We start from the raw sequence: 20,362 nt of genomic DNA, 5'->3' as shown, positions 1-20,362 counted from the left end.
CTAGTAAAAACAGCATAGTCCACATATCTTGAAACAAAGCAGATTGAATCTAATAACATTCTAAAGATCCAGATTTATTCTAACACTTCAAATATTCAGAAGATATGCAAAAACTTGCAAGAATTTCTAGATTGCTGTGTGAACTCTTCTTGGCTATGCTTACATTTCCACAGGATTTACAGTTGACTCTTAATGACATGGTGTTAAATGACTGCTGAAAAACACAGCAGCAATTTACTAATGGTTCCCTTGAGATACTTGGGGAAAAAACACATTACAAATGGTTCTGGTGTGCAATGCCCCTGCTTGTTATCTTCCAGGGCAGAAGTATTCTGTTCTCAGTTCTCAGTGCTCTTTCTAAAGGCAATGCTTAATGCATTGTTCTCTTGCAAGAAATATTGGCTGGGTGGGTTTTGCTTTCAAAGTCATCCTTTTTTTCTTTGTTTTTTTATTCTCAGTTTCTTTTTGTTTCATCCGTTCTCAGTTCTTAGATGTGGATCTAACAATTTTTTTCAGCTTACCAAAAAGAGATTTGGGTTTCGTTAAACACTACATCTCAACTAGCTTTGTGATCCTTTCAACTCAAAAGCATTCAGATCATCAAGATTATTTAAGAGATAAACATTGAGTTTATAGGGTGAATACTAGTTAAAACAACTTCATACCTTGAAGCCTTCTCAGAATGACAGCCTCCCAGTGGCGTGTGATAGCAGTTTTTGTCTTAACCAACTAGTCCAGAGGTCCCCAACCTTTGGGGCATCAGGGACCAGTTCCATAGAGAGAGGTTTTTCCACAGACCAGAGGGGGCGTGTTTTTGTGTGTTGCCTGCATCCCGTAGATTTGCTTGTTTTGTGCAGAGCGGTTGCTGGCATGCCACGGCCCAGTACCGGTCCACAGACCAGGGGTTGGGGACCCCTGATCTAGAAAACTTAGTTGGAGAAGGCTGATTTGTAATTATATAAAATATTATTTATCCTATAATTAAAGGCTATCACAGCAGATGAGTATGACAACCTCCTTCCTCAATATTTGTCAACTGAAAAAGAATACACTCGATGCTTATGAAGCATATACTTGATTGCACTGAACTGATGCTCTGCTGTGCATTGGCAGCATAACATAAATCACAAGCAAAGTGCCTGGGCCAGATGTGAGAAAGATTGTTCTCTTTCATTTTGTTAATAGAACATAGTTGCTGCAGTAAGAGCAAAGCTACTTGACACCCTGCTCTATTGATTCTTTCTCAAATACTTTCTTATGTTGGAGAAACTTCTCTCTGTCAGTGATGAAGCGAAATTTGAGACAGGTTAATAGTGTCTGCAATTACCCTTTGTTTCAAACTTGAACTGTAAAAAAACCCCAAAACATCAGTATCTACATTTCCTGTGAGAGATACAACTGTTGGAACCATCAATATAATAGCAAATATTGAATTGACAAATATTTGGATTACAAAAAAACACAAAAATACATCTTTAAACCATCTCATTTTTATATCATATAAACGTCCCTTAAATAATTTCAGAAGTCAGCACATCTTAACAATGCTAACTGCATGAACTCTGTATCTGAGATGAAAAGAAATGTGATATTGTGTTAATCTTATTATTACATTGAGCAGATAAGCTAATAAAATGCATTGGAGTTTATATATATTGTATTTATTTTTGGATTGTGATTTAGCAACAATAAGTATGTGATTTCTGCTTTAGAGTAGTGGTTAATCAGCAGGATCTTTAGAGCTTGATCAGTAACCTCATTGTTCTCTTACACCACCTAGTGGATTTCATGGGAATATTTAGTTCTCAAGGGAATAGAGAAGTGCCAAAGTTAAATATCAAAATTAAAAATTACCAGGGAATGTCTAACAACCAATGTAGATCGATTAAAAAAATTATTTCTTTGCTATACTGCTCTAAAACACCAAAATCTAATTCTCTTAAAATTCAGTTGCAATCTTGTTCATAGTGGTTAATAATAGAAAATAGAAAATGCAAGTGGAATCTTTGTGCCACCTCAGCATCCATCCATTTAACCCATCCATCTCAGCATTCATGAAACCATTCAAAGCAAGCTGGAGTGGTGAAGCTGCCCCATGCGTCCCACACTTGCTTACCTTAGCAATGCTGCAGCCATGCCTCCCATGCCCCGACACCTGTTGCACCGCTGCCTGAGCTCTGCAGCCACTTGCATCGCGCACCATGTGGCACATTGCGCCGGTGCCACCACTTGTGGCAGGAGGCCGCTTGGCTTCTGGTGTGGTGTGCGAGTGATGGCACCAGTGCGATCGGCACAATGAGCCATGCAGCCTCCTGCCATGAATGCTGGCACCAGCGCGATGTGCCACATGTTGTACGGGTCGCAAGTGGCCACAGAACTCAGGCAGCAGCACGACAGGTGTTGGGGCAATTCTGTAAGATATTTATGGGATATCAATTTATTACATTATAACGATGATTATTACAGATTCCCTGTATTTTGCTTGCCTCAAAGAACTGAGCAGATCTGTCCTCATTCTTTTAAACTTTTAAGTGCCTCACATTGTATGGATGAAAAAATACATAAAGAGAAATAGTGGGAAAATAAACTGTGGAACCCAGTGCAAGAGGTTCTGATAGTTGGATTCTGAGAAACAACCAGATTATTATTTTTCATTATTTTAAATATTTACAGTATATCTTAGTTTCCAAATGATTGTTACAATGTGATTAACTTGAAAGCTTTGAAGCAACAAGAGCAATAAAAGAGTACAATAAGAATAACAAGACCATAGGAGGAAAAAGTCTTTTTGAAAGCTGAATCTCTTTACCTCAAAATATACCTTAAATATCCATGTCTTAAAAAGGATCTTTAAAAAGAATAAAAGATGTTTATAATATTAATTTTACTGGGAGTACTTGCACTGATCCTCCTTGGATTAAATGTTTTGTTTTCTAAAAGAAAAAAATAATTAATTTTGAACAGAAGAATAGAATTAAGAATTACCTTTCTTTGCTATGTGTAGTTACACAAATTGAAAAAAGGCCTGACAGGTCTTAGGTTAATTTGGTTAAATGAGTTAAAGTGCTGGACTTGGACTTCCGTGGCCCACTGGATAACAACTGGTCAACGACTTTCCTCCTCTCCAGCTGAACTTAGGGTTTTTGTGGAGGAAAAATGAAGGCAGCTAGACAAATAAGCTATCTTGAACCACTGAAAGAAAGATGGGATAGGAATTTAACAACCTTCAACAGCAAAACATCAGGAAAAACATATATGGATACACAACCTGTTTAAAGCATAATTGGAGTATAAGATACTGAATAGTATAGTTATAATTTTGTAAAGTTGTTTTCAAACTATCTTTCTTCAAATAATATTTTACAATGAATTTCTGCTTATGAATATTCTCTGAAAATCCTCTTCAGCCCACAAGATCAGATTAGCCTGATGTATTTTGTCCTCCCCATTATCTAGCGTGACCTCAACATATCTTGGACAAACTCAACTTTTTCATAAAATTCTATGTTGTAGAGCTCATCCATCTTTACTAATCTCATTGAAGTCTCCAAAAAGATTTGGAACATAGATAGTTTCAGTGCCAGAAAAGCAATATTTCTTTGGACTTAATTTAGCATATTTGCTACTCAAATTCTTATACAATGTACTTGGAAGCCATTGATCTGGCAAGAAGAATATTAGTCTGATATATTCATAGTGTGTGATAGAAATACTAACCAAAGTGAATAATAGTTCTGATTTCTGCACTGATTAAAATGTAGTATTTTATTTTAAAAAGATATAAAGCAGACATAGGAAATCTTGAAAATGGAAAAAAAGAGGGGGAATATTCCTTGGCATCTTAAATTAAAAAGAAATATGATGTGAAGGAGCTTGGAAAGCTACTGCCATCCAAGTGAGATGGCATAAGATGGTCTCAATAATCAGGTTTGCCTAATTTTGCTAGAAACCTTCGTCCTGTAAGAGATACTGTGTTCCGATGAGAGAAGAAGGTTTAATACAAACGAAGAAGTAAATGCTCAGAAATTTGAAGTGGTGGTTCACTTTTATCTATTCCTCATGAAATGTTTGTTGCTTCAGGTTGTTTAGGTAGCACTGTGCTCTATGGACTTTGTCTAAGTGTGATGAAATATTAGTGAATCTTCTTCCTTTTGCATAATCCCAAGCCACCACTTGTTATCTATTGAAGCCTTTAATACTCATGGATCTTATAATATACTAAGAATTTAGCAATTCTTTATTACCTGATGAACTTCAATTTCTTAAATGCTTCTTTGAGCTCAAGCATAGCTAGACAACTGTTACTGTATATTATGTATAATTTAAGACATTTGTTTTCATGAATGAATTGGAATTCTAATGCATGCAGGATACAATTTATTGAAAATAAGAACGGTGAATATTTTAATGGCATCTTAATGAAAGAGAACAATTTCTCTCCACCCTCCCTTTTTCACTATACTATTTAATTTGGTTGGGAAAAATGATGAAGGGAATCAGCTGTAGTTTCAATTAATTAGAGTGGCATGCTAAGCAGGGATATATTGGAAATTTATTGGAATGTATTGGAAAGATTTCAAGATTCCTTATGAGAATTTCTTGCAGTACAAAATTTTATATTAGAGGTTATAGTTTAACAAGGTTTCGTTGTACTGATCTAGTAGAGTTATGCAGTTGGTTTTTTAAAAAAAGTCCAGACTTTTTGATATTTTATCACAGCTTGGAAGAAGAAAGAAAAAAACACCTACCAACAAGACTGTTTAAAACCTTTCTTGACTTAATAGGAATATTATTGAGTGGAACAATTTATGTAAGGTATGCCCAAATAAAAATGAACCCTGTAGAAACCATTATACAAGGTTAGAGAGGGATATCCAAAATCTCACAAGAAATGTTTCTGATTGGATTGGAACTCTCAAGGTCTCTATGGAGATTCTCAGTCATCAGAATGCAAATGATCAAGTGTCTGCAAGGAGTATAAATCCTTCCATTCCCCACCATCTAGTCAGAGCTGAAGAAGCTTCTTGGATGACAAGTGAAATGTCTTCAAAGAAAAACAAGAAAGTCTAATTGCCTCATGAAAAAGCATCTTTGGGACAACTCTCAAGGTCACTTAAGTGTTTGGTGGCTGAAGACAGTTGCTCAAATATTGTAGTAGTGATAATTTAAGGATGTGAAGGACCTTTGAGACTTTTGGATTTCCTCATATGTCTCACCATAAAAGGAAATATCATATTCACTTAAAATGTCACTTTTCAGTGTTGTTTTTTGATATATGTCAAGAAATGGATCAATCAGAAATGGTAAAACCATCCCCCCCAAATCAGCAGTTTGAATGAAATAGTATTTCTGGGGTTGAAGTTACTGCTTATGTTTAATCCATTGGTTTAGAAATGAGGAAGAAAAAGTAATCATTTAAAGGCAAAATAATGAAGAAATTCTAAGGCAGAAACACAGTGAATAGAATTTTTTTAAAAGTGTAATCTCATCCCTCTTCATCAACAGAGTTTCACAGAAGACACTGGCTTATTAAAAAGTCCACTTAATGATCTGAAAAAGAGAGGATTAATTAATAAATTTTGACTGAGTTAAAGTGTTTTCCATTTTGTCTTCCACACAGGTGGAAACCTTGTAGAAGAAAAAACATAAACTTGACTCTGTAGGCCACGTGAAGACGACAGCTGTCTTGCAGTAATTGACCCATATTTGCATGTAGACCTATAATACCAGGAGCAGTAACTCAGTAGCATTATAATAAAACTGTGAGACATCAATATCAATAATTTACACCAGCAAAATGCACTTCTTTAGAGTTGAAAAATGAGGTGTGATATTGTAAGGCTTGGCTGAAAAAGAACAGATGCTGACATTTTTTAGAGTTAATATTTTTCCTTAAAAACACATCTGTCATCAGCCTCCACTTAGAAGAGCACTGAAGCATATATCTAAATAAACAAGGCACTTGGCTCCAACACCAAACCTGCTTTTTGCATAGCAGCAGCTATTATTTTGTCATTGTGGGTGGAAGGTATTTCAGCAGTTAACCAGTGGCTTATACTTACAATTTGGCCACACAACTATGCTGCATTTCTAAAACAATTTCAGATGACATCTTTGCATGTTGTTAAAAGATGGGCTGACATTGCTAGATTGGAATTACTGTAAAGCTGGCTCATAAAGTCTGCCCATTTATACAGCTGAAAATACTGTACACTGGAAGAAAAAGTAGGAGGAAAGAAATTTCTTATGGATGAGTATTCATCCATTTGAGGAAATAGGTGTCTCCTCCCTCCTGCTCAGCTTGCTCCTACACCTTCAATTCTACGCGGGGAAAAACCCGAATGACCAAAGATCCATATGACCAAAGATCCAAAGATCCAGAAGAAGGAAGCCAAAACCACCAGCCTGATGATGACGGATGGGATTCCGTCGAAACGTTGCGCTTACACCTTTAGTTCTACGTGGGGGAAAACCCGAAAAACCAAGGATCCACATACAGGCACCCGCGAAAACCTCAGAAAACAAATATATATATATATATATATATATATATATATATACCCAACTTTTCTTTTCGACCCCAAACCACCCCAGTGATGCCCTCGCTGTGATGCCCCGTTGCCTGGAGGCGGTTCGGGTCTGGATGGGGAGGAACAGACTTCAACTCAACCCTGACAAGACTGAGTGGCTGTACATTCCGGCATCCCGGGACATTCAAAATGTTCCATCTCTTTCTATGGGGGGTGAGCTCTTACCCCCCGTGGATAGGGCTCGCAACTTGGGAGTCCTCCTAGATTCACGGCTTACCCTGGAAGATCATATAGTGGCCGTGACTAGGGGGGCTTTCGCCCAGGTTCGCCTGGTGCGCCAGTTGCGGCCCTATCTGAACCGGGATGCCCTGTGTACGGTCACTCATGCGCTCGTGACCTCTCGCCTTGACTACTGTAATGCTCTCTACATGGGGCTTCCCTTGAAGACCACTCGGAGGCTCCAGCTGGTACAGAATGCGGCCGCGAGAGTTGTCTTGGGAGTTTCCCGGTACTCCCATGTTACACCTTTGCTCCGCGAGCTGCATTGGTTACCAGTTGTCTTTCGGGTGAGGTTCAAGGTTTTGGTAACGATCTTTAAGTCCTTACATGGCATGGGTCCGGGATACCTCAGGGACCACCTGCTGCCGGCGTCAACTCCCCTCCGCCCTGTGCGTTCCCACAGAGAGGGCCTCCTCAGGGTGCCGCCAGTCAGGGAATGCCGACTGGTGGCCCCCAGGGGGAGGGCCTTCTCTGTGGGCGCTCCGGCATTATGGAACCAACTGCCGGTGGAGCTCCGGATGGCACCAGACCTCCGAACTTTCCGTCGTGACCTGAAGACCCACCTATTTGAAATAGCTGGTCTGGCCTGACGGGGATGGGTTTTAATAGTTGTTTTGGATTTGTTCACTGTTTTTAACTGGGCATGGGTTTAATCTTTTTTAATTTTTGTATTGTCTTTTTTGTATATGCCCTGTGAACCGCCCTGAGTCCCCACCAAGGAGAAGGGCAGTATATAAATTAAATAAAACTATAAACTAAACTAAACTATATATATATATATCCCATTTATATCCCGCCCTTCTCCGAAGACTCAGGGCGGCTTACAATTTAAAGCACAAATCAATGTGCTTAGCAATAGCCTTCATTCTATGTATATACCTGCTTATTAGGGGGCTTTCGCCCCCCCCAAGCGGCATTATTACAAAGTCACCTTATTGCCCCCAACAATCTGGGTCCTCATTTTACCTACCTCGGAAGGCTGGAAGGGTGAGTCAACCCTTGAGCCTGTTGGGACTCGAACCTGCACTAATTGCAGGCAGCTGGTGTTACTTAAGGAGGCATTAGCCCACTGTTCCACCAAGATAATCCCTTTGTTCCCTCTAAATTCTTAGATTATCACTTTCTGGAAAACAGAAAAATAAGGGGAATCCAAGAATATTTAACATTTTCCAATCTAAGGCAACAGTAAATGCATTTTCTGATGCTAGATATTTACTATGGTTCTTTGGTTCTGATTGAAAGAAAAGGTGAGGAAAACTAAACAACAAAGAGGTATACAAATGCAAATATGATAAAGGTTTCCTATTTTGGGAGTTAGAGCCAAGCTGAGGAAGGTGGACTTAAGTCCCATTAATGTTATCTCTCAGAGGGAATGAACTTGTCTGGATCAGCCATTATTCACATTTAGATATGGAATATAACATTTGTTTGGGGGACTTAAAGCAGGAAAGAGAGAAGAAATGATAGAAAATAACCTGTGTTACTTTTGGGACAATTTTATTATATACTATATTGATATCATTTTTATTGAAAACAAATCTGATGAGGCTGCTTAATCTTACAAGTTTTTGGCGCAATTGTGTGAAACACTCTTATGATTGTGTTGGAGGTTCAACATCTCATGAAATATTTACTCTTTCACAAGACATCTCATAAGAATTTAGGATAAGGTTCTGGAAATGTGGTTCGGTCAGCAATATTCAATATTTTTTTCATCTGCAAGCTGGAAAAGTTGCCATCCCTGTGTGTATATATATTATCTGTCTGCTCTAGATGTATGAACAAGGTGAAATATGATGGAAGATAGGGGTGGGCAGCTGTTAGGGAAGACAGACCTGGTGAATGACATATTCTACTTCACTATGCTTTAGCCTAATGTCTTGTCTTCAGAGCCTCAGTACTTAAGCACTGAGCAGAGTTCAGAGTTTCTGCTTAATGCAGGGTTGATTTGTAATAAGATTTGCCTCATCTCTGATTTTATTATGAATGAGAGGGACAACTTTGTAAGCTTTATTGAAATGTGGTTGAGCACAGAAGGGGGCTTTCCTACTTGGAAATATGCCCACCTAGGTTTTGTGCATGGTAAGGAAATGGCTGTTATTTTTTAAAAATTTCTTGGTTTCTTTAGTCACTGCTTGAAATGAGAGGACAATGGTGATTTATGATCAGATTGTGCCCATTTGGACTTCCCAGACCCCAGTGAAAATCAGGGTGTTCTGGTTTTCAAAGGAACTTTGAGAAATGAAGGAAAAGCTGTCTTTGTCCTTTAATAATATAAAATAAAACTCACTATGATTCACAGAGGTGCTTGGATACTGGCTAAGCATAGGTTGACAACTCTTCATGCTCAAGCCTGTGATTTTCAGATCAATCTGCATACTTTACCAAGAACAGATTAGCTGTGAATATTTTTTCAAAGTAATGATTTAGCCAACAATGCATTAAATAGCATGGTTCTGATAGATGAGACCAGTAAATATAGAACTCCAAGGCAAGAGGTTTTCTTAAAGAACATATTTATCCACACGATCAAAAGTGAAACCAAGACTGAAGTTCTGTCCCAAAGGTTACAAAGTTGAAATTCCCACCCCAGTAATATGTCATTGATTGCATTTCCCAATAAACTACTTTGGCAGGCTTTCTAGCAAAAAGCTGAGCCCGCCAAAACCCAAGCAGCAATGACCTTGGTTCCCACAGGACAATTTATTGTTTTGTCTAACATTAAAAGCACACATCCCCCCCTCAACTGTGGCAACCGAAAACGAAGTTGCAGCGTTGACATTAATTGGGTGAACAATCCTTGACTCCCATCTAGTCTCCACATTAACACACAATGCTGGTCAGTGTAAAAGAGTATTAAATTGCTTTTATTGTAATGTTCTGGAACAAGGAGAAAAGGAAGCAGAGAAGGAAATAAAATCAAGCACTGCCGAGGAATAGTATATGTCAAAATGCATGATTTTTAACTCATCTCTGACTGTGGAAACCTCTTTAAAAATTGGCAGTGAAACCTTCCCAGTCTCTGTTTGGAGTTCCTCCAATCCTGATTTTTCCAGTATAGGTTAACTTTTGTTAATGGGGGGTTATGATCTTTGCGGACACCTGTATTATTACAAAAAAGAATTTAGAGTCCCCATGGAACAATAAAGGCTAGCAAATTGTGGCAGAAGCAGAGATCTGTGGTACTATAAAAAGTGAAGACTTCAAACCCACATAGATTTTATTAACAAGTGCTTACTAATTCCAGAAGCCTGATTTTATAATCCTGTATGGTATTTAGATCTTAAAGGTATTAGACACAGATCATACACATGTTATCATAATGGATGCAGAACTGATACTATGAGTAGGATTTTAAATGTTAATTGGTTAAAAACGGTGTGAAGATTCTGATTTTGCAGATATGCACTAGTTTGTGCAAAGTAACAAAGTTTTTATTGAGAGACTGAATTAGCTATAATATTTCTGGTCTCCAATGTCTGTAATTAAAAGAAGAAGTATTAATTTATGGTCCAGGTATCTTTTGATAACTATGCTGATGGAAGTTGAAAGGTATGAAATCTTGTATTTCTGAAGTTGATATATGTGATAAGCATGGATTGCAAATCTTCTTTAAGAGGCAAGCGTCTGTTGCGTAGACTTGAGTGTGCAGTCTATCAGAATTAGTATATGTTCAGTAAAAGAATATTACCACAGTGCATTGTAAGTATTTAGAAATAGAGAAATTGCTGGGGTTTCCATCCAGTAACTAAGCTTTCTTTAGTACGATGCCCAACCAGATGTGTTGGACTACAACTTCTGTAATTCCCAATCTTTATGAGAAATTGTGCATTGATCTATGGCTATAAAGCTACATAGTTTAGATAGCATGATGACTACATCTGGAGAGTTGTTTTTCTGCAACTATTTAAACAGCTCAGGTTGGCTGTTTAAAATCAGCCATCTCAGCAATTACAATGTAAATATACAGCCTCTAACCCACCCACCCAGTCTTTTCCAGAAAGATGTTTCCTCAGGAATACCTAATATGTTTGATAGCATGCAAATTTCCTGATTTCCCTGATTAGACTGCAGATAAATTGTGAGTCCAGGTCTCACAATTGTGGATTAGAAAGTGAGACCTGAACCAAATTGGCGGTAAGTAGCCAGCCAGCCTCCACTCGTCCTAGTTTCTCTTCCAGGTTTTAAAAAATTAATTTGTCTCTTAGGGCATTACAACATGCAGTGAAACAATTTGCTCTATAATTGGGGGGGGGGAATTGAAACCATCCAATTTTTTACTTTAACCTTTTGGCTAAGTTAAACAACTGGAGCTATGGAAATGGTTCATTGATTGAGTGATCCATTATGTGCCAACAAATTGATGTCAACCCTTAGTGACTATATCGATAGGGTTTTTTCCCCCCAGGACTATTTGTCCTTAATCTGGTCCCTCAGTTCTTCCAACAGTGCATCCATCACACTGTAACTAAGTCTATTCACCTTGCATTTGATCATCCTCTTCTTTCATTCCACTTTTCTCAACATCGGAGCATTCTCCAGCTTCAAAGCACAGCTCTAGCTTCAGAGATAGTTTTTCACACATAATGTGTCCAGAGTAGGATCATTTGAACCTGGTCACTTATACCTCAGATAAGAATTCTGGATCAATTTGTTTGATATTTGATATTCCATTTATTTGTTTCTTGGCTGTCCATGGGACAGTCTTCTCTAACACCAAAGTTCAATAGTATCAGTGTGTATGTGTGTTTGTATGTGTGTGTGCGCGCACACACACATACGCACACATATGTTTACTTCCTCATGTAATTTTGTTCATTTAGGATTGCACTGTAATATAGATATGCGTAGCTGTTTGTCTAGTTCAACTTCTGGAGATTAAAACTAGTGGGTTTCAATTTCCAGGCTATTTTTAGAAAGATCTTTATTATGCAGCTAATTATGAATGTAGGAAATAATCTCTTCAGTATTATTTCCTCATACATGCTACTCTAAATAACAAAAATAATCCTTCCTACTATGATTTTCCCATTTTTATGTTCTGGTTACTTTGTTCTACATATTGAATTTTAATATTTTGCTGTATCGCATATTGGTTACAAAAGCTACAAGTTCACATCTGGTTTGCTTTCTTCCCCCCTCTTATTTTCCTTTCCATTATTCATGTCCTCAACTTCAATGTTCTATGATGAAACTTCAGTCAGTGTCTCCGTTTCCTTTCTTAAATTGTTCCCATCAAAATGCGGTTTGGTTCCTGCTTATATTTGGACATAATACAGACATTATGCAAGACTCAGTTTCCCTGGCTCTTCTCTTCTTTTCCTTCTTGCATGTTTCTGAATAACAAAGTGGAAGTTATTGTTTTAGTTTTTAAACAGTGATTATGTCCCAATCTTGGTATGTTATAATTAGTCTTTCTTAGAAAACACTGCAAGACTAATCACAATTGGTCTGCTTTTGGACTTTTGTGGTTACATAGGAGTGGGGAGGGTGGCACACCTGAATTTATTGCTTATTCATGTAACACGAAGAACACATCTGTCTCTGAGAAGTATTTTTGTGCTGCTCCATTAATATCCTGATATTGTTGGCTTCGTAACTTCCAGAACTCCTAAGGAACATTCTCTCTGGTTGACTAAAGGAACAATTGAAATAGATATAGGTTTTCCACATATAATGTGTCTGGAATTAACTAAAGTCTGGTTGACTAAAAGGACCAGCAAAAGAAAAAGAAAAAAGACCCCCATCTTTCTCATTGTTTTATGTTGGGTTGGGCATTTCAGGAACAAAGGTGGTGGTGGTGGTGGGAAACAGTGCAAATTGTGATGATGAGAAAGGACAACATGTGAATCACAGTATACTCCCAGGCTTTTGTAGTTGTTTTTTGACATTAGCTGCAAGTAAATGAGACAATGGTTTGTGGTGAGGCATACATTCCATCGTGTTCCCCTTACAGATACTGTTAGGAGAGGGAAAGTTGTTTGGTTTTAACAAGCGCACTGATGTGGTGAAGTGCCATAGCATGTTGACTTCATTGGTGGGATGGAAAGGAGCCAAAGAGCCAGGATGTGGGAAGAGGGTTTCCTTCAAAAGGAGACTGCCTACCTTGCAGCTTCAGTTATCAACAATATTCACATATACATGTCGCTCCACTTTAACTGGTCAGAACTCTTATTGTCAAGTTCCAGTGTTAAGCCCCATCTCATTAAGTAGAGGATGAAACCTAAAATTCCTGATTTGCTTCATATGGAAAAGGTTAATTCACATAATCCACCAAGAAAAATTGGAGCACCACAAATTCAAAACAGTTTCTAATCAGCCAGCAAACAGAAATTGTAACCATAACTGAAGGTGATTTTTATTTCATGGTTTATGCTAACCTTGGCTTGGTGCATGGGATAAGAAACCACAATTACGGCTGATGCAACAAGCAATGGGACTTCTATGGCATAAATTATAAGCAGGGTGTAATATATATTTTGTATGTTTCTAAGTCTAAAAGTCAGGAAGTGTGTTAGTATAATTAGTGGATTAAAATATTCAGCTTAATGAGTTAAAATAAATAAAAGTGTATTCATTGAATAAAATCAGATTGCTGTGTTATAGGTTTAACATAGCTTCTTTATTAAGAAGAAATCCACTGAAATCAGTATAATGCATTCTGCTATAAGGCTGAGAAACCAAAGTTTGCTCTTGTGTTCTTTGGAAGCAGAACTCTTGGAAGTTAGAATATGCGACAAACAACAGTACAGCTTTAACCTGCGGCATCATATGTTTCAATATGTTTGCCATTTGTGGAGAAGAATGGTTGTAATTCAGTGGCTTCCTTTTGATCTAAATTGCTAGCTGATGGACAGCATACAAAAAAGTTGTTGCAGCTGAATGCAACCACACAAAAAACGTTATTCCAAAAGAGGACTAGTCTCATAATTACATGGAATTTTAATATTCCAAGGATTTTATGGTATGTGAATCAGGAGTCTTTTTTAACAGCTAACCAAATTGATCAGGTTTTTTCCACAACATTTCCCCCCTGGGTTATTAAATATTTATCCATGTTATTAAATATTACCTTTAATATTCAAGATGTGAAAATATATAAAGAATAATTTAACATTTATAAGCTATTAATATTTTTTAAAATATCATAACACCATCAAAATGTAGCGCACAATGAATCAAATCAATGAAGCCCATTTCCAAAAAAATGGCACATTATGTTAAGCTAATCAAACAATTATATTGAAGCTAGTTTGAGAAGGCATTTTCATTTTTATTTGGATATTTCTAGATACATGAATAGTAAACATAATAAATAGTAAAATTTTACTATTTACTAATTCCATAGTAATAGAATCTTGAATCTTCCCCCCTCTCCTTTTATCTTTGTGGGGATTAGGGAGGAGCTTGTCGGAGACATTTGACAAGTCAGCTTCCTGGAAGGGACTTAACTTCTGTTTATCTGACCAATGCCTCTGTAGCAGCTCTTGCTTCTTTCTTTCAAGGCCATTCCTTATGTATTCTACAGGAGTTACAAACTATATATACTGAACTATATAATGTATAATTTTCCTCTTAAATGACATTCATGTAAAACCTGGATTCTTATGAAAGATGCTAAATAAAATTTTTAATATAATTATAATTTTAAAACTAAATGCATGGTTGTACTCCTATGGTTTCCTTATCATCATTCATTTAAAAGTGCCACCTGGGATTAATTATTAATTTGCTTTACAGTTTAATTTACAGTTTTGGTAATTTATGATGGTGTATCACCCAAGTTACAGTTGTTCTGCATTGGTTTAGGTTGGTCCTATGTTCCATTATTCCTTTCTCTATGTACTGTGGGAAGTCAGTCCCCACCCCCAGAGAAGGAAATATTAAAAGAGCAGAATATTATATTTTCTCATAGGATCTTAAAGAGGCAGAAAAACATGCCCAGTTTTTATTAATAGCTCCAAGTCTCCTTCCCCCAAGCAGAAACCAGCTCTGTAGAAATGCAGATGTAATAATCCATTCAGGAGGTTGGAGCCCTCCAACTAGAAGCTTAGGAAGACAAAGACACCTAAAATCTATGTATCCCACCTAAACTCTAGGACAGGACATAATAGGATTAACCCACAGATGCCAAAGGGGCACACTCAGATTCAGGTCAAAGTACATGACACAGGAAATACAAAGCCTCAAACAGGAACAGGAAACAATTCCAAACAACAGCCCAAGAGGGTATAAAAACCCTACTACATGTGCACTCCCTACTACATGTGCACTCTTTTCTTCCAGAACCACTTTTCTGTCTGGCTCTCCTCTTCAATAAACTACAACCTTCTTTCTAAAGCAGTAACCATGTTGTTTATTCCTGGCTTGGACTGAACCCTGATGAAAACTTTTCCTTCAATGATACAAATGGCTGTATCTTGAAGGATCCCTCTGTTAAAATTCTGAAGTTTGCAGATGATATAACAGTCATTGGTTTTATGTGACATAATGATGAATCTGCATACAGACAGAGATTAAACAACTGGCCCTGTGATGCATACTTAAAACTGTAGAAATTATAGTAGATTTTAAGAAAAGGCTTCGTATTCTTACACTTCTAAATAACACAGTATCAAAATAGAGACGTTCAAGTTTCTGGATTCTATCATCTCCTAGGACTTGAAATGGACAGCTAACATTGGAACCATCATTAAAAAGGCAAAAGAGAATGTTCTTCCTGCGTCAACTCAGAAAGCTCAGATTGCAACAAGGAGCTGCTGATACAGTTCTACAGAGGAATTACTGAGTCTGTCATTTGTACTTCTGTATCTGTCTAGTTTGTCACAGCAACCAGACAGGACAGATCCAGACTTCAATGGTTAGTTAGGACTGCAGAAAAAGCAATTGCAACCAGCCAGGCTTCCATTGACAACCCGTATACTGCAAGAGACTGAAACAGGACTGAGAAAATATCTACAGCCCTCTCACATCCTGGACATAAACTATTTCAACTTCTCCCCTCAGGATGCCATTATGGGCATTGTATGTCAAAACACAAAGATAGTTTTCCCCCCCATGTCATCACTCTGCTAAACACATAATTCCCACAGCACTGTCTTATCCCTAAGGATATCTAACCGTGTAATAGGGCTGTATTGCTACTATCCTTCTCATATTCATAACTTTCTCATCTTTCCTACTATCTTCTCCTACTGGTATCTTATGATTTATCACTTGTTTGTATCTTATGATTTATGATTGCATTTTATGATTTATGATCTATGACTTACCACTTTTTTGTTCATATATATACAATGAGAGCTTATGCACCAGAGAAAAATTCCTTGTGTGTCCAGTGACACTTGGCCAATAAAGAATATTCCTTCCTTCATAATAGATCATTGATCCTTTCAGGTCTTTTCATAGTTCTGATACATGTTCCATTCTATCTGGAACAGCCTAAGATATAGTGACACAAACCACTACAAGTATTAATCTTCTATACCAGATTGTTCTGGAATTCCACCACCAGATTGTGTCCTGGACTGGCTGCTTCTCCCCATTTCTGTTTCATTTAAAGAAATAGACAAATAACTATTCATACAGAAGCAGAAGTTTTTGCAAAGCAGGAATTCATCATGCAACTAGCTTGTCAGTCAAAATTATGACATGTTTTCCATTACCCTGTATCACCATGACTCATATTTGAGATTAAAAGTTAGAATTGACAATGTTCCTTTTGATGGAGATGGCTTATTTAGCAATAAGATTGATAACACTCTGGATAGGCTTTAAAAATATTATGCAATGTTGTAAACTACTCAGTCCATAGTTCCACCTATATGTCCTATCCAAAACCTGTTTCAGATGGAACAAAAATACTTTTCTGTGTCCAGGCACTGTTGATGGATTTTGGTATGCCCTTTATATCTATCAAGGATGAGCCATGGATTTAGCCTCAAAGTTCCAAGTAGTGATGCCTTGCTTCCAAGATATATGGGCTTCCATAACAAATCCTCTTTTGGTTTTGGTGATCATTTCACTGAGTTAACATTGAGATCTGGATTAATAACACACCAACTAACCCTGTTGCTTTAAAGCCTTCTCCAGAATCTTGTCAGACATCCATCCATCCATCCATGCATCCATGCAATTGTAACCTTTCTTGATGAAGGTTGCATTCCACTTTCTTTCTTTGTTTGATTTTAAATCAGTTTTTGACTCCTAGCAGCTGCCTGGATTTAATCCCTTTAGTTTTTTTGGCAAGGGTTTTTGGAAGTGATTTGTCCTTGTCTGCTTCCTATAGCTGAGAGACGGCAACTGGCCCAAGGTCACTCAACTGGCTGTATGCCTAAGGCAGGACTAGAATTCCAGGTCTCCTGGTTTTCTGACTTGGTACCTTAACTACCATGCCAAACTGGCTCTACTCCTTGAACAATTTTATAGCAGATAAGCCTCGTTATTTATCTGATATTTTACCATTTAGCTCTAAGAGGGTTTTTCCCCTTAAATAGAATTTGACATTGCTTTTCTCTTCTTCCAAGGTTTCAGTTTGTTTCTTTTCCTGGGCTCCTGGCTTCTAGTTGAATATTCCTATACCAAGCTAACTTGTAATTTAGCATATATATTTTTTCTGTAGCACCTTGTTATCATGTATCCAGGTTCATTACAAAAACCAAGACTGGCCTGTTTTGGCAAATATTAATAAATCCATCAATCTTGTATCAAAATCATAAATTCATTCCAGGTTTCATATATACATAGTAGACTCACTGAAGCAAACATATCCCAAGAATCAGCAAGAGGGAGAATCTGAAGACAAGCAGAATTAATTTCCAAGGAAGGATCTTGGTAGCTAGGATTCTAGGCAAAAATTAATCAAGATGTTTACTGGTATAAGCATCTTTGATTCCTGCCTGAGTTCCTCCTCCCCCTCCTCCTCCTCCTCCTCCTCCTCCTCCTCCTCCTCCTCCTCCTCCTCCTCCTCCTCCTCCTCCTCCTCCTCCTCCTCCTCCTCCTCCTGATAAGCATTTGACTTCAAATCCAATATCAATTGTACTTATTTACTTTTCAAGGAAGTAGAATCAGAAAATGGCTCCTAATAATGAGACAGAGAACCTTTATGCCGTGTTTAGCCAACCTATGAGGTGATGGACATTTTGTAATTTTGAGTATCTGTTCCATATGGGTTCCACAGAAATTCTTGGAAATAAAGATGATGCAAAAAAGCTGTTTTGTTTTACAATATGCCAGATTTCTATGTATTTGTTTATAATATTTTTTAAAACTAAATCAAGTGCATCTGGAAGCCTAGAAACATAGACAAGATTTTGTTTTGCAGGCAGGTTGGAATAAAAAAGCAATCCATAGACTTTTATGGCTTAAGTTCTTTAGTTTCCTCCCAGCCTACTATTAGTATTGTTTTATAAAAAATAATGAGAATGGCCGATCTTATAACATTAAACATATTTTGTTTTTTGTTACAAAAACTTTTGTGTTGTTCAGATCCAAAATCTTCTGCTGTTGTTGTTGTTAGCTGCGAAGTCGTGTCCGACCCATCGTGAAACTATGGACAACGTTCCTCCAAGCCTTCCTGTTCTCTACCATCTTCTGGAGTCCATTTAAGCTCACGCCTACTGCTTCAGTGACTCCATCCAGCCACCTCATTCTCTGTCGTCCCCTTCTTCTATTGTCCTCAATCTTTCCCAGCATTAGGCTCTTCTCCAGTGAGTCCTTCCTTCTCATTAGGTGGCCAAAGTATTTAAGTTTTAGCTTCAGGATCTGGCCTTCTAAAGAGCAGTCAGGGTTGATCTCCTCTAGGACTGACCAGTTTGAATGCCTTGCAGTCCAAGGGACTCACAAGAGTCTTCTCCAGCACCATAGTTCAAAGGCCTCAATTCTTTGGCGCTCAGCCTTTCTTATGGTCCAGCTTTCACTGCCATACGTTGCAACTGGGAAGACCATAGCCTTGACTATACACACTTTTGCTGACACGGTGATATCTATGCTTTTTAGTGTGCTGTCTAGATTTGCCATGGCTTTCTTCCCGAGGAGCAAGCGTCTTTTAATTTCTTGGCTACAGTCCCCATCTGCGGTGATCTTGGAGCCCAGGAAAATAAACTCTGTCACTACCTCCATTTCTTCCCCATCTATTTGCTAGGAATTGAGAGGGCCGGATGCCATGATCTTGGTTTTCTTAATGTTAAGTTTCAACCCAAGTTTTGCACTCTCCTTCTTCACCCACAAGAAGAGGCTCTTTAGTTCTTCACTTTCTGCCATTAGAGTGGTATCATCTGCAATCTTCTGCTATCACTGCATAATAGTGGTATAATGAAGCATCCAATATTAAATGCATAAACTAATTACCTACAATTTTAAAAATTGCTAACAAACAAATGTGTAGAATTAATTAATTAATAAAAACATGACCTCCAAGTTTAAAAAAATGAATTTATAGAAAAAAGCTTGTCTAAAAAATCCAGATATCCAATGGATGATGGGTGGGATGTATTTCTATAGAAAGAAATTCCATCCATGGTGAGTCATCATCTAAAAGATATTATAGCTCAATATTATCTGAAAAAGTGTTTACTCTATTCTCTATATTCACTCTACTGCCTGTAACTTTAGGAAAAGGATTGGAGACATACAGCTCTACAAAAGCACAGAATATTACATTGTTTTCAGAATTCAATTTCATTAAGTTGGCATGGTCCTAAAATATGCTTTAAAAAGTGCAATCCCAGGTCAGATATAGTAATAATGAAGTTAGATTTCTAGAGATTCCATCTGAGGTTTTGTTATTTTGTCTTACCTGAATTTGATTTTTATGTAATCCTGGAAGCATGTGCATCATGCAATTGAGTTCTGTTGTTTTTTTACACTGTTATTTTTTTTATTTTTATTTTTTATTTTATTTTAATTCCATTTATATCCCGCCCTTCTCCGAAGACTCAGGGCGGCTTACAAGCTTAGCAGTAGCCTTCATTCTATGTATATGCCTGCTTGTTAGGGCTTTCACACACACACCCCAAGCGGCATTATTACAAAGTCAGCTTAATTGCCCCCAACAATCTGGGTCCTCATTTTACCTACCTCGGAAGGATGGAAGGCTGAGTCAACCTTGAGCCTGGTGGGATGCGAACCTGCACTAATTGCAGGCAGCTGGTGTTACTTAAGGAGGCATTAGCCCACTGCTCCACCAAGGCTCTTTTAGTGTGTAACAAGGCTCTGTTAGTGTGTATTTTAAATATTGAATCAGTCTATTTATACCATAGCATGTATTTCTTTTCTAAATATCCTTTGGGGTTTATTTGTTTTTAGGGTGGAAGGACACATTGTATACAGGAAGTGTGTCCCATTCTTTCATGTCCCCAACATCTCAGTCACACACTTTCTGGACAGTGTTGCCCAAAATGTGTAGGTAAGTGGTTACTTTCATAGGAATATTGCATTTACAAGGAACATTTCTCACAATCCATAACATATTAGAAAATATGTTGCTAACTCAGTAAATTGCATTGTGCTGTTAAAGCAGAGTAGTGAACAGGTTAATTTTGTGAAACATGGAC

The 20,362-nt window shown here is 37.7% G+C and overlaps 1 protein-coding gene across 1 annotated transcript in view; it reads left to right on the top strand.

Annotated features, from left to right (window-relative positions):
* Positions 1-20,362, top strand: part of BMPER (BMP binding endothelial regulator) — a 210,095-nt gene that overhangs the window by 81,630 nt on the left and 108,103 nt on the right. The window contains exon 7 of the mRNA XM_083376518.1: positions 20,115-20,214. Within this exon, the coding sequence (XP_083232644.1) occupies positions 20,115-20,214 (100 nt within the window). The remainder of the gene's footprint in view (positions 1-20,114; positions 20,215-20,362) is intronic.

This window comes from Vipera ursinii, assembly GCF_947247035.1.
Source record: "Vipera ursinii genome assembly, chromosome: Z".
Taxonomy (NCBI): domain Eukaryota; kingdom Metazoa; phylum Chordata; class Lepidosauria; order Squamata; family Viperidae; genus Vipera; species Vipera ursinii.
This window is presented reverse-complemented; position numbering and strand designations above follow the sequence as displayed.